The sequence below is a fragment of the Heteronotia binoei genome, chromosome 10, assembly GCF_032191835.1.
Source record: "Heteronotia binoei isolate CCM8104 ecotype False Entrance Well chromosome 10, APGP_CSIRO_Hbin_v1, whole genome shotgun sequence".
Taxonomy (NCBI): Eukaryota; Metazoa; Chordata; class Lepidosauria; order Squamata; family Gekkonidae; genus Heteronotia; species Heteronotia binoei.
In genome coordinates, this window is record NC_083232.1 from 47,957,992 (window position 1) to 47,985,457 (window position 27,466).

A 27,466-nucleotide genomic window follows, 5' to 3' on the forward strand; every position below is an offset into this window, starting at 1 on the left:
AATGACAAGTACAAGACGGAATATGTACATTGGATAAGGTACATTTGTTCACTGAAGGCATTAAAAATTCAACAAGGTTGAAATGTGATTATAACTCTAGCATTCTGGATCAGTCAATTTAAAAACCTGATGCAAGTGCATTTAAAACTCCAATTCTGTCTTTCATGGCTGTACAACAACAGTGGAGAGAGAGAGACTCTATAGACTTGAAATAATATAATGCAACATTCTTGAGTTTTAGAGTGGTGTTATTGTTGAGAGATATGGTATAGTCCATGACAGTATTCAAGATGTGCTCCTGAGAGTTCCACAGATTTTATCTCATGTTCAGGGAGCTCTGGACATATGAACATATGCATCTGCCTTAGACTGCCAGTCCATCATGCTCTGTATTGTCTACTTTGGCTGGCAGTGGCTCTCCAAAACTCTCTGGAAGAAAGGTCTTTCCAAACACTTGCTCCTGAGATTCTAATTTGATTGAACTCAAATTAGAAGTTCTGTATGTAAACGTGTTATAAGTCTGAGCCACAGTCCTTCCCCAATGTTCTTCCAATAATCTTGTTAGGTAGAGAGTGTGTGACTGGCCCAGGTAGCCAAGTGAGCTTTGTGTTTGAATGGGGATTTTCCCAGGTTCAGCACTCTTAACAGCTGCACCATACTGTGTTAAAAGGGAACCTGGAGGTTGGGGGGTCTGTTGTTGCACCCTGTTCTTGTGATCTAGCATGTGATTTCTGTGGTTAGCCATTCAGTACAGAACTCATTCCATCAGATACCATGCTTATTCATATTTTCTGACCTTTAAAAAATCCTTTAAAACTTAGTGGTACTTTTAGGAGATCTCTAGCATTTTCCCTCATCAATATATCCTTCGTTTTTCATCTTTTCCAAACTGGATGTTATTGCCTTTTGATTTTTTCACAAAAGTTTTGAGTTAAGATTTTAATAAACTTTAGGGTTTTTTAAAAATATCATTTATTTTGGAGAACTGTAGTATTTTCTGTTGTTCTAAAATGTTTATATATTGGCAAGTAATATTCTGCCATCTAGTGGCAAAAAGCCTTCAGTTTTATAGTCCTAAAATTCCTTTAATCTTATGCAAAAAGCAATTTGTTATAATATGGAGATAATGTAACAAAAAAACCCCATTTAGACACACATCATCAATCTTTTAAGTAGAATTGTTCACATACAAAATCTCAGAATGGTACTCATCTGGTGCTTTAAATTTACGTAACTGTTTATTTAAAATGACTATTTTTATATTCTGCCCTTTAACATTCTGCACATTTCACTGAAGAAAGGGGGGAAAGCGAAAATGTATAAGATATTATATGTATTTATGTACATAGCATATATATTTCTTTTGATTTGAGACAAGCTATATATTTCATGGAGAAATCTCTGATTCTGAATGCTGAAGTTTAATTTAGCCCTTGTGGCTAATACGTGATGATAATATATGACCTCCATGAATTTTTCTAGACCCTCCCTTCTAGGCCTAAAAAGTTAATGATCACCACTACATCTTGTGGCAGTAAATTCAATAATTTTTTGTGGAGTTTAAACCATATCTGCTAGGTTGTGGGCTTTTTCTGTGGCTGTCTTCATACTGTGGAACAGCTTGCAGGAATCAGTCAAGGAAGAACCTACTGCTTTCATTCTTAGGAAGTGGCATAAAACAGAACAGTTGAAAAAAGCATTTGAGACATGTAATTGATTAAATGTATCAGTTGATTAGGAAGCTGGTTTTCATTTTGCTTCATTCAATTCTTGAAAAAAACCGCTATTTAAAAATACTGGAATAGTTTGAAATAAAAATAATAACCTTGGAAGAATATTCATCTTCATTGAGGCTATTCTTCCCATTAAGGATAAATTCAAATCATGCCATTTTTCCAGGTCTTTTTAAATTTCTTTAAGTAGTTTATCATAATTCCCCATGAGAATGGACTTGGTGGGAAAAATTCTGGAAACAGCAGAGCTGGACTTTTTATCCCAGCTGTTGGCTGGGAAATCTAAGGAAGAAGCAAGAAAATATTGGTTGAAATTTTATGCCTGGCTAGATACTCAAGACTCTTAAGATTCTCTGGTGTGGACTTATATCTCCTTTTTCCTGTACTCTGTATTACAAGATTGCTTTTACTGGAAATGTTAAATTTAATAGATATTTTAACAAAAAGATTTATAATACAAAATATCAAAATGTTGATAATGCACAGTTTAGAGACAACAATATGTGACAATCTGTGTATTTTAAGAAAGTATTGCAGATGTAGACTTGTATTGTTTGAAAATACTCTCTATGCAGATTAAGACTGATTTGTAATCTTTATTTCTTATCCCTTCCTATTCCCTATTCCCAATTCTTTGAAACTAATAAAACTTTTTAAAAACTGAAAATTAAAGCTATGGATATTTGTTTCTGGGAATTGTATCATCATATTCTTTTGTCCTCAGTAGAAGTATTGAGAGCTGCTACTGTGGCTTTGTAGCAGGTTGCAAACTTGGCAGCTTTGCATTATAGCCTCAAGTTCAGACATAAGAAAATAACAGTATGACCCTTTCAGACTGCAGATGGGAGAGTTTCATGCATCCATGCTCATCCAGGAAAAAAAAATGTCCTGCACACGAAAAGCTGGCCCATTAGCTACCCTTGACAATGAAGCTGATAATGAAATGATCCCAGGTGTTTGCCGTGCCTGTGTCATTCTTGGAGGTAGTTACATGTATTTACCCTTTCCTCCTCTGAACTCCTAATTTGATTGCAGTGTTCTGAAGGCATGTTGTCTGAGAACATTTAAATGATGCATTACCTGCCCCCTGACCTTGCCACCAAAATGACACCGATCCAATAAATTCTGAGCATGTACTACTATACTATGTATTACTGTGTATAGTTTACTGAAACTAGGACTTATGCTTTGCTTCAGTCCTGTTTTTTAGACTTCCATGACTCTAATCCTATTGTATTGCTTATTGCAGAGGTGGCCAATAGTAGCTCTCTGGATGTTTTTTGCCTACAACTACCATCCGCCCCAGCCAGCATGGCTGATGGCTGGGGCTGATGGGAGTTGTAGGCAAAAAACATCTGGAGAGCTACCGTTGGCCACCCCTGGCTTATTGAATGTACCTTCTTGTTGATTGTATTGACTCATTCTATGTAACCCTCCTTAAGTCCCTGTGAGAAAGGAGGATTATAAAAAAACAAACAAATCAATAAAAAGGGCATTACAAGATTGTGGGAAATCTGTGTGGTACCTGTCTCTTTAGCTATTAAAGCAAACAACAGGCTTTTTTGGGGGGGGGGAGAAGAGGAGGAGGAGGAGATTGGATTTATACTCTGCCCTTCACTTGGAGTCTCAGAGCAGTTTACAGTCTCCTTTCCCTTCCCCTCCCCACAGTGGAGCTGAGAGAGCTCTGACAGAAATTTCTCTTGAGAGAACAGCTCTGAAAGAACTTGTGACTGACTCAAGTTCACATTAGCAGGTGCATGTAGAGGAGTGGGGAATCAAACCCAGTTCTCCCAGATTAGAGTCTGTGTTCCTAACCACTACACCAAACTGGCTCTCTAAGAGAGGGGCTAAAATCAGGAGAATGGTATGAGGAAGGGCTAAAACCCCTCTAGTGTCATGGCCCCAATCCAATTCTTTAAAAGCTGCTTACAGCTTTGGCTCCAAACTGTGGAACAGCTGGTTGTAGTGTTCACATCATATCATATACTTTGGCCCTAAGAGAGGTTATAATATAATAATAATAATAGATGGTCTTTCATTCCCCCCCCCCAAGAGCTCCTTTCCCCTGGTATATTTTCTTCCCCTGTACCTCTCTATTTTGCAGCTTTTAAAATAATAGCCGTGAACTTGTGGCCCTGTTGCTGGGTTTCAGGCTTGTTTCATACAGCCAACAGAGGCACTGGCTTCACTTTTTTGAATTTTGAATGAAGTCTTCAGGCAAATTTGTCTTGTTTCTTAGCAACCCAGATGGATTGAATGCAATTATACATTCACGCTCCTTTGTACAGCAAAAGCACAACATTTCCCTAAGCAAACATTGCTATGAGTACACAACATTTCCTCTAATGTCGTGAAGAAAAAAAACGCTAAGTCTGTGTGATACCTCATGGACAGTTTGGAAAAGAACTTGACTTTAGAGAGTGTGAGTAGACATCTTCAGAACTGTCAGCTACATTATTTACGTCTGATGCAACTTTACTGTTATTAATGACTATGGCAATGCTTTTTAAAAAATCTCCATGCTTACATGGAGAGGGAACTATGCACAAAGTTGGAGGTTTCTTTCCGTTTTCTCAGCAGCTTGCCCAGTTGAAAAGGCAAGTGTGCATTTTAAACATGACTTAGTTTGACTAGACCAGGGTTGTATGTCTGTAATATATCTGCATGTGGGCATTGACTGTAGCTGTTTATGCCATATTTCTTTTCCTTGGTGCTTTATTTTTTGTATTAACGTCACCATTAACAAACTTCAAAAACAGTGCAAAATGCAACATTTATACAACCAGAGGAGCTCTTGATAAATTCATCACAAAATCCGTTTGTGTTTGACAAACCTTGCAAGCACAGCAAAGACTATTCTGTCCACACTAACGGCTTCCCCCCCTCAGCGGAATATTCCTAGTGCTCCTGACTGTGCTGTTGGGCAATATTAGGGGCATGTGGATGCTCTCCCAGTGCCAGAGTGCCAGCATTCCCTATTCCTTGAAGCCACTTGTTATGGAAATAGGATAGCCAAGTGGGAGGCTCCAGTGGCGGGGATGGGCAGATTACAATGCCTTGATGTCCTTTTCAGTCAACCTCCTCCCCACAGGAATTGATGTCACTACATCATGTGATATTCTAGGATCCTTTCAAATCTCTATGGTTTGACCAGAGAGTCCCAAGGAATTCTTATTTATTTGATTTGATTTATATCCCGCCCTCCCTGCCAGAGCAGGCTCAGTGTGGCTCACAACAATAAAATGAAACAATCAGTTTAAAAATTGCATAACATTAATACGACAATTTAAAATTCAATAATTAAACTATCATTAAACAATCATTAAAACAATCTGATGCTGATATCATATGTAGTTTCGCATCCGATGGCTTCAGTGTTTTTACATTTTCTCCCACAATAACTGTAACTCTAGATCAGCTAAAGGCTGACTGGAAGATTATGGTTTTACAGACCTTAGAGCATCACTTTCAGTTTTTCAGCCAGACATGACATCAAGGCATCATACAATGCCATATTCCTCTCCCTGTTTCCCCTGCTGTTCATCGGGAGCCCTCCTGGTGGAAACAGGAAAGTGCCATCCCTAAGAGGATGCAGGGTAGTGCACTTGGATGGGAAGGGGATCCTAGTTAAGGTGTCCTTTACTGGGCAGCAGGCAAATCTGCACCTCCTCTTTAGCTTTCTCATCCTCTATTCCACCTGCCCTTGTTAACCCTTGAAGCAGACCAGATACTTGCTTCTACCAACTTGCTCTAGGGGATTTTTCTTAATCTGAAGAGGTCTCTATCCTCTCTGTTCTCATTTCTTTAGCAGTACCTCTTTTCACAAGCAGATGCTGCCTAGCCATTCAACTGAGAGTGAGATGTAAAACCCCTCTAAGAGTTTATATTATTATTGCATTTAATAGAAAACAAAAAGTCCAATAGTGGTTAATAATTTGCAGTTCCCGACTTCTGGCTCCGTCATCTTGGCTTCAGAGGTGTCCGCAGATTGTCCTCCTGTGGCACCTCTGAGTCTGGCTGTTGGAGGGGTGTCACAGAAGTGACGCCCCCATAGAAAAGCCCTGGAGGGGCTTTTTCTTCGGCATGGGACTTTTACGGGGAGAGAGGGGTTCAGCGGCAGTTGCCCCTGTGCTTCCTGTATGTCCTGAGGTTCCGCAGCCATGAAAAGCTGGCGCACCAGCAGAAAAAGAAGAATGCCCGACTGCTTTCTTGCTTTTGCTTTTCCCAGTATGCCTTTGACGTAGTGTCTTTCTACTCCTAATGTGACAATTCTACTTGACAAGTAGGTGATTTTCTAATTCCACTGGCTAATGGGCCACTTTGCATAACAACGAGAGAATAGCTCAAAAGAAAAGAAATGAGACCTTGGAAAGTTATGAGCAGTCTTAAGTATTAGTAACTATTTAAATTGGATTGAATACAACTACTAAAATCGACCCAGATTATAATTGGACATATACTAAAGAGATTATTATTAGGCTGCAATATGATCTGAACATAAAGAAGATATATTTTAGAGAGATCTGTCTCTATTGCCTGACTGCATTTGAAAGGATAACATTTGAAATCTCAGCTGGAGCTGTTGTGGGATGTGGATTAGCAGGAACTTGAAGCTACTTTACAATTTGAACTAAGAGAGTGAGTTTGCTGTCAGAAAAAAATGACACTGCCTAGCGAAATGTCTTATAAAAAAGATATCTTTTCAAATATCATATCTCTGAAACAGGATCTTAGCTTATTTATGCAGCTTATTAAAGAGCAAATGAGATTTATGCTGAAAGCTAGCGAAACTGCAAACCTACAGGAGTTGAGTGCTAAAGAGATTCTGCTGACATCTGTGGAATCGGAATGGGAAAGTGATACGCTCCGAAACAAACAAAGGAAAACCAAAATGGTCTCCTATGTCGCAGTATTAAAAACAAGATCTGAAATTAAGATCCATGAAGTCATGCTGAGAGGGAAAAATGGCATTGAATTCTTCCTCCCACTGTTGAGGGGGCAGGCCACATTGAGAAGAGAAAAGGTACACTCTGATCAGCAAATTAAGATGTGGAAAGCTTTCCGGAAGAAGGCTCTTGAATTTTTTTTTTTTTTCATTTTTGTGGATGGTTGGATATGGAACCCTGCGATTTCAAAAGGAAACTGTGATGTTTGGGTCACATTAAATGGGCTGTCTCTGATGTAATATGGATGCAGAAATTAAAGGAACTCAAAAGCTTTTAATTTTGGGGAAGAAGGATTCCTGAATTTTGATTTTTCCTTTTTAGTGGGTAAACAAACATACAGCTATTAATAATTTACAGATATCTGATTTTAAAAGACTAAGGGAGATCCTAAAGAAGTAAGAGAGTTGGTAAAATTGTAATTAAATATATAGTTAATTTGGGTTAATGCTAAAGAGTGCAGATAACATATTTCCTGATATAGTAGATTTATTTACAGTATGCTTATTTAGTGAAAATGCTCATACTGATGTAAGAACTGGATTAACTGTTGAATTGTTTTGTAATTTGGTGGATTTGTTTCTAACATGCTCCTTTGGAGAAACTGTTTAGACTGAGATAGACAAAGTTGTAAGTTGTATCTTTTGTAATTTGTTAAAGATAAAGATATGATTCTTATGTGCTTGTTTTAATAGGGATTGTGTTAAACCAACAATTTAATTTGAGCCTATAACAGGGTTAAGTTAAATTAGACAAAATTGGCGTTGAGATGGTTTTGAATTTTTTTTTTTAACTTTATATACTTATTTGTGTTTAAGAAGAATTGTTTAGATTCATATTGCTACTCCTAGTTTATTTAAAAAAATTGGCAATGAAAGAAAGGAAGGTAAAATATATGGAGATCTTTATACTTGCAGGTAGAATGATCTGAGTATTTTATTGGGAGGTAGAATTATAATTGATATATTTGTACTTTCTGTTTCTGTTTTCCCCATTCTGTCAATGCCCTCTTTCCCCTTTTTATGTATTCTCTGCATTGCTTTTTCTTTTGTAGTTTAAATCAATAAAAAAACCCTATAAAATTGTGAATAATTTGTAGTTCCCAAAATAATGAACAGTTTGTCTGAACTTTGGTCATAGAAAAATATCCTTATTGACTAATAAAGTCAGGCAAGAAAAATAACATGTCCTTAATGTAGTTACCTTGAATTGGTCCCTAGTTCCTTGTACCAGACCCTGGATCAAGCAAACAGACCCACACTCTCTGCATGAGTGCATGCTCTCCATTCAAATCAACTATTTTGCTTTGCAATTCCATGGAATATTCCTTGATGACTTCATTCATTCATGACTTCAAAAATATCCCAGATCCCTGCCTCCTTACTTGAGATTCCACTCCAGAATGTGCAAGAGCCAGTCCTGAATTTCCCCTGGAAGCTTTAAGGCAGAAAAAAAGGACTAATACCTCCTCTCTTTAAGGCAAAATTATCCATTAAGCACATAGTCCCTCTTAATTCAAATACCAAACAACTTGCACTGAGGGCCTAAGAAAGGTCATACAAGCCAGAAAACCTGGTAAAACAGAGAGAATCATATTGAATTTGGGGCCTCTAGACCTAGGATTGCCAATTCCACATTGGGAAGTTTTTGAAGATTTGGGGATGAAGCTTGGGGAGGACAGCTTTTGGAGAAGAGAGGAACCTCAGTGGGGTATAATGCCACAGAGCCCACCCTCCAAAATGACCATTTTCTCCAGGGGTACTTGTCTCTGTAGTCAGGAGATCCGTTGTAATTTTGGGAGATCTCTAATCCCCAACTGTAGGTTGGTAACCTTTCTCAGTCCAAAGTTTATCACTTCACATCTCAAGACTCAAGTGTTTCTGTACATTCATGCAGGGCCTTTTTTTTTTTAGCAGGAATGCACAGGAACGCAATTCCAGCTGGCTTGGTGTCAGGCGTGTGTGGCCTAATATGCAAATGAGTTGCTGCTGGGCTTTTTCTACAAAAAGGCCCTGTGTGAAATAATGGTGATGTCAGGGGGTGTGGCCTAATATGCAAATGAGTTCCTGCTGGGCTTTTTCTACCACCCCCCCTGCATTCATACAAGTTATGCTAACAATAACTTTCTAACATTTATTGGACAACACCATTAATGCAAAAAACTAAAAGTCATGCAATATTAAGTATACTGTGGATGTAAAACATGTCCATAAGAATAATCAGTAATAATACATTTTTTCCTGTGTATAGGCTTAGAAGGGCAAGTACAGAATGTTGCCCAGTATCCACAGTGGAATCTATCCCAAGTGTACTTTTGATTCAAAAGGACTATTTACTACAAACCTGGAACTAGCATTAGCACGCAATCAAGTTCATGTTGCATCACAGCAAGCCAGACTTCCACCACCTCAAAGAGAATCCTGGACAAGGGAACCTCTTGACTTCAGCTATAAACTGTATATCACTCCACACATTGTCAGGAAGCCAGCAGAAAAATCTAAAGAAAAGCCAAAGAAGAAGGAGAAGATGTCAATGTGTGCACTGTGTGAAGATCTACAAAGAATAACGTCCAGGTGGATTCTCCCAGACATAGAAGAGCAGAAGCCACCAAAGATAGTCACCAGGTTTCCTCATATAGGCCCCTATGAAGCACAATTGATGTTTGTGAAGAAGGGGAAATATAAGTGTGGCAGGTACCAAGATCCCAAGCCACATGATTTTAGACAGGTAAAGGTTTGAGTGAAACTGAGACAGAAACAAATTAAAAGGGGGGACTTGGGTTGGGCTCAGGTAATGGTCTGCAACTGCGGTCTTCAGCCGTTCTAGATCAAGAAGGTATGCTTTGAACCCCCAGGTGGCAGCATGAGGCCTAGTGAGCTGCAAGCATATGACAGAAAGTGAGTTGACTTCAGACGCATGACTGAAGGCCAGACTAAAGCTGAATTTTAACTAAGGTCCACATTTCCTGGACCCAACTCATGTTCCCTGAAGCCACACAACAGCTGCAGAGAATGACTTTTTAAAAATAAAGGAGAGCCCAACAGGCTCAGAATACTGCAGGGGAGGTGGGCTCCAGCTTCCCTCCCAGCATTATTTCCCTGTGCTTGGATAGCACTGGGGGGAGGGAGTTATTCCCCCATTTTTGCTACTCTACATAGAGTATTCTGTACACACAGCAACAAAAATGAGGAAACAATTCCCTTCAAACAATGTTTTGATGCAGGAAAACTGTTCAGATGGGGAGACTTTCTTCCCCATTGGCATGCCAAGCCAAAATGGGCTCTCTTTTATTTTTAAAAGCTGTTCTTTGCTGCTGTGTGGTAGCTTAGGGAACCCAGGTTGGATCTGGGGACCTTAGGCCCACCTGTTTACCAACAAGCTTGGCTAGTCTGGCCATAAAATCAAATGGAATGGACAGGCTTTTTCCCCACCAGAGTAAATGAATTTATTTTTGAGGTGCTGTGGGTCAGTCTTAAAAGCAGATTTATTATTATTAGCTCCCATTTTGAATGACTTCTGTTGTGGAGCAGGGCTGGCATCAGCTGCCATGGCCCAAGACTTCTGGCAGGCCTTGCTACTGACCCACATTCCTTCCCTTCCACTCACCTTTGTGCCCATCCCCTCTGCTTGCAAGCACTCTGCCAGTGTCACCTGTCTCCTGGCTGAGCATGCTGCCCAGCACCAGCAGGGAAGGTGTACGAGTAGTAGTGGCAGTGCTTCTACTGGCCATGGAAGCAGCACTGCCAGCTGCACGCACCACTCTGCGCTGTCAGGGAAAGGGCTGCAGAAGGCGCAGGTGGCTGTGAGCATGGTGGTGGGAGGATTTGCAAGCAGGTGGGGGGAACAGGCTGGGGGCATGCAGGGGAGTGGGTAGGAAGGGGAATTCATGCAGGAGGCCTGGTGATGGGCAGGAAAAGGGCATTATCTTTCCAGCTTCCCTCTCTTGGAACAGTTCTGGAGAGACAGCAGTGCTTGATTTTGAACAAGCGCTATCATCTCTTTCATGGGCTTTCTTTTTTTAACAACAAAAAAAGCATCCATGACTGTGTTTATTGCTTCTCAGATTCTCCTTCGCAAATTCTCCTCCTCTCTATCTTGTTCACTTTATGTCCTGCATTTGTTCACTTTCTCAGTCTTTCATACTCTACAGCAGGAGTGGCCAATGGTAGCTCTCCAGATGTTTTTGCCTACTACTCCCATCAGCCCCAACCAGCATGGCTGGGGCTGATGGGAGTTGTAGGCAAAAACATCTGGAGAGCTATCATTGGCCACCCCTGCTCTACAGACTTTCTCCTGTTGCCTTGTGCTGTTTGCCTTCTTACGTTCTCTCCCTCTGCTTCCTTTTACTTTCTTTCACAATTTCCTTCTCCCAGGAGACATATGTGGCTCTTTCACACATATTGTGTGACTCTTGAAGCCCCCACTGCTGCAGTGGCCAGCTTGGAGAAGCATTTGTCTCTTTAAATCACTTCTCCAAGCCAAGACAGCTGGCAGCTTGGAGAATGATTTGAAGTTGCTTTCTTTCCCCCTCTCCCCCCATCTATTTGCCTTCTTTCCACCTTTCCTTCCTTACTGGCTTGCGGCTCTCAAATAACTGATGTTCATGTCTTGCGGCTTTCAAACATCTGATGTTTATTCTATGTGGTTCTTGCATTAAACAGGTTTGGCCACACCTGTCTCAGACACACAGATGTTGCTTTGCCTTTCTTACTCTGTCTTTGCTAGGCATTCTCCAGCTTGGCAACCAACATGTGTACCATCAGGGTCAACATGAATGATTATCCGTTCGTGCCTTTATACATTTATTTATATTCTGCCTTTCTTGCTGACACTCAAAAGTGAATTATAAGATATAAACAGTGGAATCAGACAGTGTAAAACAATCAATGAACAATGCACTGAAATCAGACAATGTAAAACAACCAGTTAACAATGCAACAGGACTAGGATTGCAGGATTAGGGAACAATGTGAACAAGCAGCTATCTAAGGCAAGGTATGCTGTAAACTAGGGGAGTCGATCTCATTTGTTATGAGGGCTGGTTCTGACATAAATGAGACCTTGTTGGGATGGGCCATGTGTGTATCTATTTAAGATTAGGTAGTAGAGATATAAACTTTATAAAGGACACAAACACAATTAATTTTTTTTAAAACTACAAACATGCTTTAAATGTTAGCACTCATTGGTCTTAAAGGTGCTTTCTTGGTATTTCTCCCATGGGATCCAGGAAATGGCAAAGGGAGCTTTGGCTCTTTCCTTCCTTCCCCAGGGGACTAGGGGGTGAGGAGCCTCAGCCAATAGAAGGAAGAAAGGCTTGACTCAGTAGCTCTGCTGTGGAATTGAGAGAGCCTGGCAAAACAAGCTCTGCCCCCCCTTCCTCCCCAAGGGAGGAGTCTCAGCCAGTGGAGAAAATAGAGGTTTTGCTCTGTAGCTCCTTTGTGGTTGAGCAAGCCTTGCAAAGCAAGCTGTGATGCAGAAGGAAATAAGAGAGAGGGAGAAGGAAGCAGATTACAGCCAGTTGCTCAGGGGCCCGATAGGAGCCCTCTGGAGGCCTGATTTGGCCCCCAGGCCGCATGTTTGACACCCCTACTGTAAACAATATGGAAAGTGGAATGACAGGTTAAAGGCAATACAGTACAAGCAAGTGATGCCTACAATAACCATTGCAATGGGCTATCATTCTGTTCCATTTTAAAGGTACCCTCCTGAGCCATTCATTCTACTACATTCATATAACATCTACGTCGCTGATGTTTATAGATTAACAGAAGACAAAATGCACATGGCAGTTCCCCAAATATCTTAAGAACATAAGAAAATAAGAGAAGCCATATTGGATCAGGCCAATAGTCCATCCAGTCCAACACTCTGTGTCATATAGTGGCCAAAAACCCCAGGTGCCATTAGGAGGTCCATCAGTGGGGCCAGGACACTAGAAGTCCTCACACTGCTGCAATTGTAAATTTGGGAGAAGCAGCATAAGGTGAGGTAAAGTATGCTGCCAGTTCACAACCAACTCATGGCGATCCCAGGAAATTTCATGTCATGAGACATTCAAGGCAAGGGATGAGTAGAGGTGGTTTGCCATAGCCTTCCTCTGCATAGCATCCCAGGTCTTTCTTGATGCAATTACTTACCCTGTTTCATTTTCAGGCTTTGGCAAGATCAGGCTAGTCTGTCCTGTTCATGCTCCAACAAATACTACATAAGAAAGGCATAATAGAAAAGGAAGTGGGAAGGCAAAGACAGTATGGCACAAATGTGAGCAAACGTAGGTCCACTTAGCATGTATTTTTGTTTGTTTTTTACACCTCAGTCTCATGGGTTTAATGGTGCTGACTCCTGAGCAGGACTTTTTCTGAGCAGGAATACACAGGAACACAGTTCCGGCTGGCTTGGAGTCAGGGTGTGTGGCCTAATATGCAAATGAATTTCTGCTGGGCTTTTTCTACAAAAAAGCCCTGCGTGAAACAATGGTGATGTCAGGGGGCATGGCCTAATATGCAAATGAGTTCCTGCTGGGCTTTTTCTACCAAAAAAGCCCTGCTCCTGAGTAAGTGTGCCTAGGATTTCAGCCTTAGGGTACTGGACTTGCAGCCTGCCTGAGGACTCCAGCTCCCTCTGCCTGTACACTGGAGGCCAAGTTTGGTTCAGGCCCTCATCTGCCTCGCAGTTGAGCTCCCAGCAAGGAGCTTGGTGTCTGTAAGCAGTCTGCAAGGGACTTGCAGCACACACTTGATAGCAAGTCCTTGTGGCAGATGTGGGCACGATGCAAGAACTGTATGTAGCTAGTTCCAAACTGTGGCCTGAAGATCTTTGCTGCTCAGAACCCAAAGTCAATGCATCAGCTGTTTGACAGGGTTGACTTAACAATTCAAGATACATGACAATTAACTTTCTCCATTAGATGGCACTCTTGCAACAAAAATTCTGGCCAATTTAATTCAATGTTGTGGGTCCTATTTAATTTGTTCTTACATTGTAGCTGAATTGACTCCAATTAGCCTTTTGGGGGGAAAATGTTTGAGGACTCAGGGGTTCTCAGTTCCTGGCTATTAGACTGTTCAATCACAGATGACCATAGAGCTTTGACATTTTTTTTACTCCAGCCCTTTTAACCAAACTAGTTCACCCCTAAGTCATTCATTCCTCCTCCATTATAATATTTCCCTCCCCTTAGTCATGGGATGGATGAGCTCATTAGCCTTCCTCATAGTATTTTTAAAATTCATAATTCAGGTAACTTTTGAGGTCACAAGGGGGATAGCAATCTCTTCTAACGTAAGTTCTTTCCTCCATAGAAGTGCTCTGGAAATAGCTCCAACAGAGGGATAAATATGGAAACCATTATCCTGTAATTTTTATGTCTTCTGTAACATTTTGGTGTATATTTCTCCACAGGAATAATTCTAACAATGGTCCTTCAAAGGACAATGCTGCATTTCTGTTACTCAGAAATCTTGTGACTGAGCCTTCTGAGCAAATCTCTTTCCAGAAGTTCTAGATATTGGACCTGTCCAATACTTACATAAAACTGGGGATTTGTATATACAGTAACTTTTGGCAGCATTGATAGTAGTATAATGATTAGGTAGATAAAACAACTAAGCTAACAATGCAATCCTGAGTAGAGCTTGTTGACTTCAGTATACATTGAGAGTCAGTTTGGTGTAGTGGTTAAGTGTGTAGACTCTCATCTAGGAGAACCAGGTTTGATTCTCCACTCCTCCACATGCATCTGCTGGAATGGCCTTGGGTTGGCCATAGCTATTGCAGGAGTTGTCCTTGAAAGGGCAGCTGCTTTGAGAGCCCTCTCAGCCCCACCCATCTCGCAGGGTGTGGGGGGAGGAGATATAAAAGATTGTAAGCTGCTATGAGTCTCTGATTCAGATAAAAGGGCGGGGTATAAATCTGCAGTTTTCAGTCTTCTTCTTCTTTGAAAGATGTAATGTTTTAGATTGCACTGTAAACCAAAATTAGCTAAACTAATGAGTCAACTTCTTTCCATGCAGTTGAATAGTAAGTGCTACTACTTGGTTAAAAACAATACAGCAGTTGATTTCTGCAGCTTAACTACTAGCAATAATAAAAATGTCTGTCCAATTTAAATAATTCATTGCACTGTGTCCTACAAGCTTTCTGCTCATGCAGGTAGACTTATCCTTGCTTCTCCTCCTAGCAGCCTTTACTAAGGGTCAAAAGATCTTCACACACAAAAAAATGTACTGCTGCATGGGAATTGCTCACCTCCTTCCTGCATGAGAAGAAATCATGTGGGATCTACTTCGAAGTAGTTAAAAACCCAAATACACCAGAAGTTATAGAATCAGCTCCACAAGAAGTGGACAGACAGTATCTTGGTGTCTGTCAGCAGTCTTAATTTTCCTGCTATAGGTCTGATAGAGGTATAACTCCACTTTGGGATGGAACACATGGTCAGTGATAGAATAAATGCACAGTAGATCAATCTCAAGCATTATGTAGTCACATATATATATAACTCCAAAATTTGGAACACATGGCAAGTCTTGGGATAATCTTGGTTGTTCTGCGACCTTGGGCAAAGGTTAAAGGGGGGCGTGTCTCAGCCTCCATTCTTACCCCTTGCTGCCTCCCCTCTGGACAGTGGGGAGGCACAAAGGCCCAAGGCAGAAGTTGCTGCCCAACTCTGTTTCTGGGATGCCAAATAGGGCTTCTGCAACAGGCCAGGTTGTGTCCCCAGTGCTGGTACCAGGGATTGTCTGGGAGGCAAAAACAGCCCTGAAAAGGACCCTGTCCTCTGGCCCACCCCCAAGAGAGGGTGAGGGAGAAACAGAAGGCTCACAGTGCTGCTGCTGCTGCTGCTGCATGGAAGTGGTTGCAGCTACTCTGCCTCACAGGGGCTATACCTTGAGGCAGTGCAAGGAGTAGGGTTGCCAAGCCCAATTCAAGAAATATCTGGGGACTTTGGAGGTGGAGCCAGGAGACTTTGAGGGTGGAGCTGGGAGCAAGGGTGTGACAAGCATAATTGAACTCCAAAGGGAGTTCTGGCCATTCATTAGAAATAATGGATGGGGCACCTATTAGACCCATAGAATTGGCTCATAGAATTGAAACTTGGAGGGTGTTTTGAGGAGACGCACCGCATGCTATGCTGAAAATTTGGTGCCTCTACCTCAAAAAACAGCCCCCCCCCAGAGTCCCAGATACCCACAGATCAATTCTCCATTATACCCTATGGGAATTGGTCTCCATAGGGAATAATGGGGTGCCCAGCAGACATTTGCCTCCCCTCCCCTTTCTGATGTCCATGAAGTGGGAGAGGGCCTCCCACCTGGGGATTGGCAACCCTACCAAGGAGGGATGGAGGAAGGGACTGCTGCTACATGAGCTGCCCACTCATTGCCTCCTGCCCCTACAGCTGATTGCTTGAGCTGTAGGGGCAGGGCCACACCCAGCATTGAGACCAGGGAAGTTGCCCTGGCTGCCCTCTGGATAAGACCACCCCTATGTAACTTCATAAGAAAATGATGTCGTACATGTTTCAGAACGTGTACATTAAAATCTACAGTACTTTGTTAGACTCTATGGTACTTTCAACAAATGAAATCAAGGTTGCTTTTTGCAGTTATGGTGCATTTCTTTTTTTTCATAAGTATTTCTTGAGATAACTAAGGAGTGGTCCTTAAAGAAGAAACAGTTGGTAAGTCAATGTATAATATCGTCAAAAGGTAATTCTCTCCATGTGTGTTTCATAAGAGCCTTTTCCAGCATTTAAGCAGGGCTAGTTATGAAAAAGACTATAACACACATGGATTATTAATTTAGGTATTTTGAAAGCCTGAGATTAGCATTTCCCTACAGAAATAGAGCTGGATTTCCTGGATTGCTAATTTCTGTCTTTAATTTATTTTTGTGTTCTAACAGGCACACACCTTTTGTATGTAATGAATGTGCAGAGGTTTATGAATCTGGCATATGTTTCTAGTTTAGCAATAGCTCTGTGTCTTTAAAAAAAGATTTATCAGTTTTTGGTGCTTCTGTTAACCTTTAACAGGGAATCACAAGTGGTCAGTTACAGAGTACTCATGTTGGGCCTGCAGATCTCCACTCCATGTCCTATGCAAAAATGAGACCCAATCCCCATATGTGTAGTGCATAATCTGGATTGTGTATAGATGAGGAAGGGGCTTCAGCCTTCTCCACTGTACCATTCTCTCCAAATGGGAAATGGACCCTGGTGGGTGATATTTTGCCTGTTGGGGAAACCCACATATACAGTTTTAAGGTGGATAGCAACAGAGCACCACCTGACTTGTTTTTTGTCTAAGTTTTTATTTGTATTTATCTTATTTAAAGAGCAGGGCAGATCAACTTCCAGGATTTTTTTAAAATAGGAAAACAGAGATTTCAGCAGGTTCAGCTTTTCTCACTGCTTCTTGACAGGCAGCATCTTCCAAAATCCTGTCTTCTTGTTAAGCAAATGGAGTGCTTTTACCTTTCAGATGTACTTTGCAGTAGTAGCTCATCCAGGAACCTGTGCCTGATCTTCTGACTTGGAATGATTTCTCTTCTGCAGCATGCACTTTCCTTCACCTCTTTAACCACCTCAGATGTTACATCTGGGATATGCCACATATGGGATATTCCTCCCCCTGCCTGGCCTTATGCATTTTTCACACTGATGCTTCAGGGACCTTGTAGTGGGAAGCCAGCTGGAAAGCTGAAGTACTTTTCAATTAGTCTGGGGGCAGTGACTGTTTTTTTTCTGACACTTTGTTTAATATATATATATATATACACACACACACACACACACACACACACATGTGGAAATCACAATGTTAAGGGGGACTGAGAAGGAGAGAGAAGAGCTATTTAACTCTTCTCCCTTACACAGTTTTCCTAGTCCAAATCCTCCCTCAGCTTTATGAGAACCCATATTTCTGCCCCATAGGAGGTGAGATCAGCTTGGGTGTGATAATTATGGAACAAGGGGATGCCCTTTCTGTTTAAATCACATACCAGTGAATCTGGCTGCAAATCCGCTCTTTTTTCTCTGTTATAGTTTGATGATTGCAGCCCTCTATTAATTTGGCCTTTAAAAGGTCTGTTGAGTTGTTGCAGGCTTCTGATAGACCACATATCTTGCATGTAGACATTCTCAGATTCAGTCCTTGGTGTCTCCAATAAAGGTGCTTAGGCATCAGGTGTCAGGGAAGTCCTTTCTCTGCCTGAGACCTTGGAGATGCTATGCTGAATCCAATGGATCAGTGGTCTGACTTGCTTTATACCTGCCATAAGCTTGCTTGTTGCAGTTCATTTATTCCATGAACTACCTTTGCATTTCAGATGTGATGGCTCCCTGTAATGTTGCACTGTTCTTTCCACACTCCCTTTTGCAGTACGAAACAGGTATACCAGATTTTGTGACAAGCTATGCCCGAGACCCTTTGAATCTAAAGTTCAAATCACAGCATTTAAGCACAGGTAAGTATTTGCTGACATATAAATCTATTCCTGGATAAGCATTTCTCTAACTATGGATAAAAGAAATTATTGTGTAGTTCACAGAGCAACACTCTAGTTTGTACATTAGTGTGCATATGACAAAATCTGCACAATGGACCCAGGTACAGAAAAGGCAAATGTTTCTACAACCTTGAGTAGAGTCTCAAAACTTTAAAATTTGCTACTAGCAAATCACTTACTACAGTATAGGGTTGCCAGGTCTGTGTTGGAAAATATCTGGAGACTTTGTGGGTGGATCTGGGAAAGGGTGGGATTTGGGGAGGGGAGGAGCCTCAGCATAGTACAATGCCATAGAGTCCACCCTTCAAAGCAGCCATTTTTTTCCCAGAGGAGCTGATCTCTGCCAGCTGGAGATCAGCTGTAAAAGTGGGAGATCTCCAGGCCCCACCTGGAGGTTGGCAACCTTACTTAAGTTACTAGTAAATAACTCACTACAGCAGAGGTGGACAAAAGATCACTTGAGAGTGTCCAGTTACTTTCCAAGCTAGTAAAAAGTAGTTCTGCAATCCGTCCACCAGTGCTGCTGTAGTAAGTTTCTTATGCACCTCTTTAAAGCAACCACAGTTGAAGAAAAGGGAGACACATGTACACACCTGTGCTGTGGATGAGAAACAGTCACACCAGCTTCCATTCCCATCTCTCTCTCTCTCTTTCTCTTCACACATACATACACACACACCCTTGTGCTGGAAGGAAAGATGTGTTATTGACTCTTTCCTCTTGCATCAAAAGTGCTATTTTCCTCTTTCAGGGAAAACATAGATGCAACCGTCGATTTCTCCACTTCCGGCCAAGTTAAAGTTTGGGGGGGGGGCATAGTGGGTTGCTTTTGGAAAACAGCAGAGGAAATGTTTTGCTCACCAGAGCACTTCAGAACTGCAATAATTTTTGTACAAGCTGCCATTTTGTGATAGGCTCCACCCACGATCCATTATTTTTGTGACTCATAGCTCCCAGGGCTCTTGAAAAACAAAATTCAGCAGCTCCCAGAAACATAAACTTATCTTCCCCCGATGGGTATGAGATGAGACAATATTCCCCCTGTTTCTTGTGTTAATAATTTTCTGAACATCTTCATTTCTCTGCTTTTGGTCTTGCAGATTCATTTGTACTGTGTGGCATGTCATATAGTTTACATGCAAAATTTATATGACATTTGTAAGTACAAAATACAGCATTTACATGCATTATATATATAAATGCTGATTTATTGATAGACCTAATGTTGGAAAATATGTACATTTTATGGGGGAAATTTGACTCATGAAACAGAAAATGGCATGGCATGATTTGGTTTGCGCAGGGGAGAAGGTAAATCAGAATGGGATTTTGGGGGGATCACAACAACAGGAATAGGAAACTGAAATCACCCCTAATCCTTCACACCTAATGCAAACAGAGCTAAGGCTGTGCTCCTTTTGAGAGTCTGTCATACTCCTGACATTTTTGCTCAGTCTGAAACCTACCAAGGGAGAACAGAGGTACCCTGAATGTTGCAGCAATATTTGTTTGCATGGGAAGGATTTCTACTAAAGATACTGGAGGGACAGACAATCCTAACAACATAAAGCTATCTCTGCATGGCACCACTGCACATGTGAAATTATTCTCTGGATGTATTTGATCTAAACAAATTCTGTCTCCTTTTCAAGAAATAGACTCTGGTATAGTGTTTTGATGTTCCCAGGCTGGCAGGTGTTGCCCTGAAGGGTTATATGGGAATACTGCTCTTGCAATTATAACATCCAGCTACAATAATGATATGGTACTAGCTAGTAATTTCACAATTGCTGTATGCCTATGATATATAGAGGAGATGTCTAATTAAGTCTGTGCCCTGTCTGTAAAAAAAATAACAGCATCAAAGATAATGAGATGTCTAAATAGGCCTATGCCCTGTTTATAAAACATTAGCATTATCACACAATATGTTCTTGCTGCATATATTTTGCATATACTCTGCAAACTTCTTTCCACTATTCTTTTTACTCCATTTATACCCTTCCGTTCTTCCCAGTAGGGTAGGGACCCCAACTGGTTTACATTGTCCTACTCTCCTCCATTTTAACATCAGAACCCTCTAAGGTAGGTTCGGCTGAGAATTTGTGACTGGTCGAAGGGCACAGCACACTTGCACTTCAGAGTGGAGATTTTACATCCTGACCACTACACCACACTGGCTGTCTTTGTAAACAAATCATAGAATCACGTTATAATGGAAGTGGCCATATAGGTCATCTAGTCCAACCCCCTGCTCAATGCAAAATCAGCCTAGAGCTTCTCTGACAAGTGTTTGTCCAGCTGCTGCTTAAAGACTGCTAGTGAGGGGGAGATTACCACCTCCCTAGGTAGCTGATGAACAACTCTTACTGTAAAAAAGTTTTTCCTAATATGCAGCTGGTACCTTCCGAGCCTTAATTTTAACCCATTATTGTGAATCCTGTCCTCTGCTGCCAGTAGGAAAGGCTCCCTGCCCTCCTTTAAGTGACAGCCCTTCAAAAACTTAAAGAGAGCAATCATGTTCCCCTTGTGAAGATCATTAGCATATGAGAAATAACGCCCAGGAAATTAACAGTGTGACAACTGACAAGCGCAAACCTAGTGCACTGCGCGGTTCATATGGTCTCCCTCTTTTGATTTAGGAAGAGTTTGATCTATTTCCATTTTTTTGGTGATGTTACATTTAATCCTGATTTAGAGTCTCAGTTATTAGCGGGGGGAGAGAGCAACCCCATTTTGGTAAAGTACCAGAATTTGAATGTCACAACAAACTGGAGTCATATTGAAGACCTCCTAAACAAACAAATAAACAAACAAAAAAAGGTCTCCAGTTGCTTCTCCAAGGGAAAGAAAGAGAGACTACAAGAATCCTAGAGTAAACCAGGTTCATGCTTGTCACGAATAAATTCTTTCAACCATGCATGTACATGACAACTGAATAATAATGATATCTTTGAAGCCATCAATAACAATTATTTGTTTATTATTTTTAATTTATTAATATCCCACCTTTCTCCCCAGTGGGGACTCAGAGCATATCATTTTCTTCTTCTCTCTTTGATCCTCACAACAGCTCATGAGATAAGTTAGGCAGAGAGAGTAAGAGAGTAGTCCAAAGTCACTTGGTGAGCTTCCATGGCGCAAGTGAACCAGAACCAGAATAGCATCCGAAGTTAGTATCTGAAGAAGTAGTGTCCAGTTCACATCAACTTATGCTAGAATAAACAATCATGTTAAGGTGCTCCAAGTTCCTGTTTAAATAGAATAGGGATACTGAGGATGCTGTGTCTTTTCTTTGCTTAACTTCTTAAGTCTATGGGCTTCAGCCTTTGAAAGAAGAAAAAAGAGGATCCAAGGGAAGATTCATTACACACAAGCCTCGGGAACTCAAGTGGGATTCCAAGTTATTTCTTCCAAAGGAGCCTTGGCCTACGAAATCTTGTTCCTTTACGGTTAGTACAGTTGATCTTTTTTCTTCCACTGAATTTTCCTTTAGAAAACAAATCTGCAGCTGTTATGAGTGATGTCAATGAGAGCACTAGTTGTTTCAGCAAAACTAATGGCTTGCCAGCTAATCTACAAAGATGTAATTTAGAAAAGGTAAATTTTTACAGTTTATTTGAAAAGTGATTTGTCACTGATAGAAGAGAGAGTTTTGGGGCATGATAATAGCCAGGCTCTGGGTAGGAAACTGTACTACTCTAATTAGTCTGTAAAGCACAGGAAAAACCTACATGGAGAAGTGGAATATTTGTTGACTGGAAATTATTTCTGAGTACATTTATAGCAGAATATTTTCTGTAGAGAAGGATAATGATGTATTTTTATGGAGGAACAAAAGCATTATACAAAGTACCACATGGAACCTTTGTTACATTTCCATTTGCAGCTAATTGCAGAAAAGAAATGGCTGAGCAGTGCAAGAGTCCTAGGATGGAGGTAGACAGGACTGGCTGTCTTTCAACAATGATCCAGCCCTATCAGACAGATAGACAGCACTTCTTTCTCTCTAAAGGCCACAATATGGTTTTTACAATGTGAGGCTGTTCCCCTCCTCCAGCTCTGTCAGCTCACCCTTGGCTGTCCTGCTGACAGACATCATCTTGAGATCCTCTGCTGGATCTCATAAGCCCTTAGAATGAGATGAGAGTGGCTTCACCTGATTTCTTGTCTGACCCTCAACAACTCTTCACAAGCCCACTGCTTAGGGTTACTGGCTCTGGGTTTAGAAATACTGGAGATCTTGGGGGTGGAGGGACCTTGACAGGGTATAATATAGAGTCCACCCTCCAAAGCAGCCATTTTCTCCAGGGGAACTCATCTTGGTTGCCTGGAGATCAACTGTAATATCAGGAAATGTCCAGGTGCCACCTAGAGACTGGCAAACCTACCATTGCCCTTCCTTCTTGCTCGCTTACAGAAACCCACTTAAAGAGGCTGTTTAGCCCCACCTTTCGCCACCACTTACTTATCCCCAGCTCCCCAACCACACTTGGCATATTCCTGGGAGTGGTTGATAACTGTTCTTTCTTCCTGTAAACCTGCCAGCTTTCCCTCCTCCCTGGCCACCCCTCCCATTGACTGGGCTTTAGAGATGTCTGGGATAGGCTGTAGGCCAGAAGTGTCAAACTAATTTGTTATGAGGGCCAGATCTGACATAAATGTCACTTTGTTTGGACAGGCCATGGGTGCCATAAAATGTAACATGGGGTACTGGAGATACAAATTTTTATAAAGGTGATTTCAGATGCTGAATGGCAATAGCAGGTGAATAACATCAGCAGGCTTGATAGGATTAGGTGTGCTATGCAGAGGAGTAGTAGGTGTAGAGATACCAGTGTTGGTAATGAGACAGGAAATCTAGTTCTCAGTTCCGTCCAGGAGGATGCAAAGAATAAATGGACATTATTCTGACGTTAGAAACCACAACATTCAGTTGGTGGCCTAAGAGTAGCAGTGCTCTTACAAAGGAATTTCAAAGAGAGATTAGAAAGAAGAGACTGCTGAATTGCAATTGATAATGAAGCTCATGACAATGCATCTCCTGGACTGAATTGAGTGCTAGTTTTTCTGTCTCATTACCAATGTGTGCTGTTATCATTTGGCATCTGAAATCACTCCACTCTCCAAGATATAAGGACCAATCCAAGTGTTCTAATTCCTAATCAAGGTCTTTTTGAAAGAAAATAAAATCCAGATAGGAACAGAGAAATCCAATCTTTAAAAAAAAGTTTTCAAGCCAAAATGATTTTCTCATTTAATTTGTGCTTGTCAGAAGAATCTACCCACCCTCCCACCCGCTTTCTGAAGAAGTGTGCTTGCACACAAAACTTATACCTGTAATAAAATGTTGTTGGTCTTAAAGCTGCCTTGAGACTCCAATTTTGTTTTTCTCTTTCTCTCTCCCTTTCTTCCCCGTCCTCCCCAAAAGAGGAGTGGCAGCCCCAGCAAAGGAAGTAGAAGCTCCCTCTGTTTGTGCATGTGTGTGTATGTTAGAGAGAGAGAGAGGCTTGTATTTGTATATCTCCCGCAAGAATCAGCCACTGAGGGAATTCTGTGTGAAGGGGGAGGAAGAAGACAAGAGACAGAAACAGGGAGCAAAGAACCACTGACGGAGCTGGGGGGAGCGGGGGAAGCAAGCTGAGGTGTGGCTGCAGAAGCAGCCTTGGAAAAGGAAGCAGAAGGAAGTTTCTCACAGGCTGGATCTGAGCCCCATTTGACATCCATGCTGTAGGTCTTTTGGACCTGCCTCTGGTTTCCCTGGACCCATGCGTCTCCTGGCCTCTGTACCTAGGGTTTGCCTAGACCTGGATTACTCTTTCCAGCCCTGTTTTGGCTTTCTTTGTAGCTTCTGGTGGTGACACCTTGTTGGGGCTGCCCTGAGGCTGGGCATCAACTAGCACCCACTGCTATGGTTGCCAGATCCCCTCATCATACTGGTGGGGGGATTTGGTGGGCATTCTGAGACATCCCAAACACAATGATGTCACCTGGAAGTGATATCATCATGTTGGGGGTGTTGCATAGTGACACTCTGGTTTTTGGGTAAAACTCTATGGTAAAACTGGCTTCAAACCATAGAGTTTTGCCCTCAAACCATAGCTTCACCAGGTGATGTCCCTGATGTGATGATGTCTCTTCTTGGTGACATCATCACATTGGGGACATCACACAGTGTATCAAGATTTTGTGGCTGAGTTTCCCCTGCTGACCAGCAGTGAGGGGAAGCCCAAAAAACCAGGGGAACCCCTGCTAGGGGACTGGCAACCGTACCCACTGCAGAAGCAGTCTTGCTCGAAGTGGCAGCAAAGAGTCTGGCCCTGGCCCTGGACAACCAAGTTCCTTGGACTGATGCATTTTTTTCTGCAGCTACACAGCAGCTGCAGGGAACATCCTTTGTAAAGCAACTACAGGGAGTCCAATTCAGCTTGGGACTGTAGTGTGAGGGGGAGCTTCTGCCTTCTTTTCACCATTTTTTTCTGAGCCAAAATGGCCCTGGTAGGCAGTTGTTTGCATAACTTTGGAGCTGCATGGGGACATGGACCTATACCTAGTTTTTTGTACCTAAGGCTAGCATTTACATGGAAGGTTTGTGAAGATCCTTCCATGCCCTTCAGGAGGGGAAAAACCATTAGGCACTCTCATCCCTGTCATGTTTTCCAAGCCAATAAATCCTCCATAGGTAACAAATCCCATGCGGAGAACCCTTCATTTTCTTCAGCTTTTGCTAAACAAAAGCAGTGAAACCATCCTCAAGCTTTTTTTCTCCCCATACCAAATTATTCCTACTTTTTCTTTCTCTCTATGCATCACATACATCTGAGTTGCCACTCCTCTATTCCTAACACTTGCAGCTTTCACTTCCTCACACTTTCATATCACAACAGTAGTGAAACAGAAGAGCGAGGTCTTTCTCTTTCATTTTCACACAGCTGCCCACATTTACAAGAAAATTCGGAACATGTCTCAGAACACCCATCTTTTGTATTACAATCAATTTGTATTACAAACAAATTACAATCAATAAAACAGTTTTGTATATATTTCTTATTCACAGTGGCTGTTTGGGCATCAATTTGTTGGAAGCCTCTTAGCCTCAGACTTCAAAGGGGGTCTATAAAAGAGTCAGGGAGACAGATAAGCTAGGGCACTGATCATTCTTCCCTGCCACTGTTTTGATACTATCATTTTGATCAGGGCCAGATTAAACCCTGTGGAGGCCCCTAGGCGGTCAAAATCTTGAGGGGCCCCTTGCAAATTATCTCAGAATTGGAACACCCGGCTTGCTGCCTGCGGTCCTTGCTGCAGCCTGCAGGCACCTTCTCAAAAGCCTCTTTGACAAAGCTGTGGGGGACAGGCAGAGAGAAGCAAACTTGATGATGATGCCAGCAGCAGGCAAGTCGGGCAAGCCAGGCAAAGAGCGACTCAGTTGCTAGCTGCACATGCAGGCTGAGAGGGCTGCAAGCAGGGGGAAAGAGGGGGGGGGGGGAGCTGGCCCAGGCCCTTAAAGGCATGAGGGCCCATAGGCCAGTGCCTGCTTGGCCTAATTGTTAATCCAGTCCTGACTATGATGTGTAGATTGCTAATCTCAGGGAATCCTCTTTCTGGTCTGACACCTTCTTTCCACACTATGTTACTTTTCTCCATTTTTGCACCATGCGGGCAGGGCAGGGCATGCTTTCTGCATCTTTATCCATCCTAGCTAGTTAGACTAGATTCGAATCTGTATCCTGTCTAGAATGGAGTACCTTATGCTAAAGTACCCATATTAGTTTTGCTCTATATGTAACTTTGTTTCTTGTCAGCACACACTAAAGAGATGAACTCTGTCGTGTTATGTACCTTGAGCACTCTGCTATCCAAATAATCCTTCATTTAGTACCTAAGAAGTATGTTGAAGAAAAGTAGTAATCAGAACAAAGCTCTTCAATGTTTTTAAAATACCTGTGGGTCCTTACTTATAGTACTTTCTTAAACAGAGTTAAATTCTTCTAAAGTTATTGATTTCAGTGGACTTAGAAGGGTGTTAACTGTTTAAGACTGGACTGATAGTTATGATGGGGCCTGTCTGAAAACCTCTGTTGTTAGTAGTTCTCTCATTCTTAAAATGTTTTTACCTTCAGAGGTACAAAGACCAACGACGTGCACACAGCGCCTTTATAGAACGAGTGGAAGAAGTGTTAAGCAAACTGTGGCAGGAAAAGGTAAGGGGGAACTTAGTAATGAGTATGTTGTACGAACTTAAACCACTTAGATTAACCTCCCCTAAGATGCCTTCATGGGATAGGATGCATAACACAGGGCAGGGCTTTTTTTTTTTGTAGAAAAAGCCCAGGAGGAACTTATTAGCATATTAAGCCACACCCCCTGATGTCGCAGGAAGTGCAATCATCCTGCCGCTAATAATTAGTAGCAGTAGAGAAAACAGAATAAGGTGAGTGTAAGTAACTTTGTGAACAGAGGGATGTTATGTGTCAATAGTCCCCACCCCTATCCCAGCACAAATGTTCATTAGCAATACACTTTCTTGGGATAGAACTCTTTCCCTTCTTTCTTCCCTCTGAGTGGAGAGACCGGGGAAGGGAGGAGCCCGTAGCTGCCTTCCAGGGCTATTTTTTGAGCCAGAGCACTGGCCAAGCCAGCTGGAACTGTCCTTTAAAAGTCAGCTTCTGTCCCTTGTGCAGCATTTAGGCCTTGTTCACCAGATTACAGGCTCCTGGTGTCTTGCCAATTGTACCAAATCTGCAGGGCTTTTTTTTTTTTTTTTTGCTGGAGCCCACAAGAGCAGAGCTCCGTCTAGGCTGGCCACGTGTTCCCAAGCCAGATAGAGTGGCCTAATATGCAAATGAGCTCCTGCTGGGCTTTTTCTACAAAAAAGCACTGCAAATTTGCATCTGGATATGGGCTAAAACAGTTCTTTTACAGAACTGTGTGTACAGAACCCCCAGGATGGATTCAGAAGTCCAGATACCCTTTCCTGGTGTCAGGATTTATTCAGAATGTTGAAGTTGGTACCATGTTTCTCTTCAGGCAAAGCAGAAGCAGGATGAAAGCAGGAAGCTACCAGGCAATCCAGGACAAAATAAACCAAGGGCAGCTGTTTCTGTTGAGAGAATGACGCAGGTTGAGAGGAGGCAAAAAGAAATGCTCCCTCTATCGCCATCTACAGGAGCATTCAGCTGTATTAGGCCAGTAACACACATAAAATCACAGTCTCTGGGCTACTTGTTGCCAACTGGGATAGTCCAGAGTGTTGATGATCTGAGATGCAAATAA

General features: G+C 41.9%; 1 protein-coding gene across 1 annotated transcript; it reads left to right on the forward strand.

Moving 5' to 3' along the window:
• Positions 1–4,088: 4,088 nt before the first annotated feature.
• On the forward strand, positions 4,089–27,466 carry LOC132577912 (uncharacterized). Its single transcript, XM_060247700.1, has 6 exons — positions 4,089–4,155; positions 8,927–9,403; positions 18,064–18,148; positions 21,503–21,642; positions 26,314–26,394; positions 27,221–27,466. Exons 2-6 carry the CDS (start codon positions 8,948–8,950, stop codon positions 27,464–27,466), a joined length of 1,008 nt encoding a protein of 335 aa, XP_060103683.1. The 5' UTR covers positions 4,089–4,155; positions 8,927–8,947.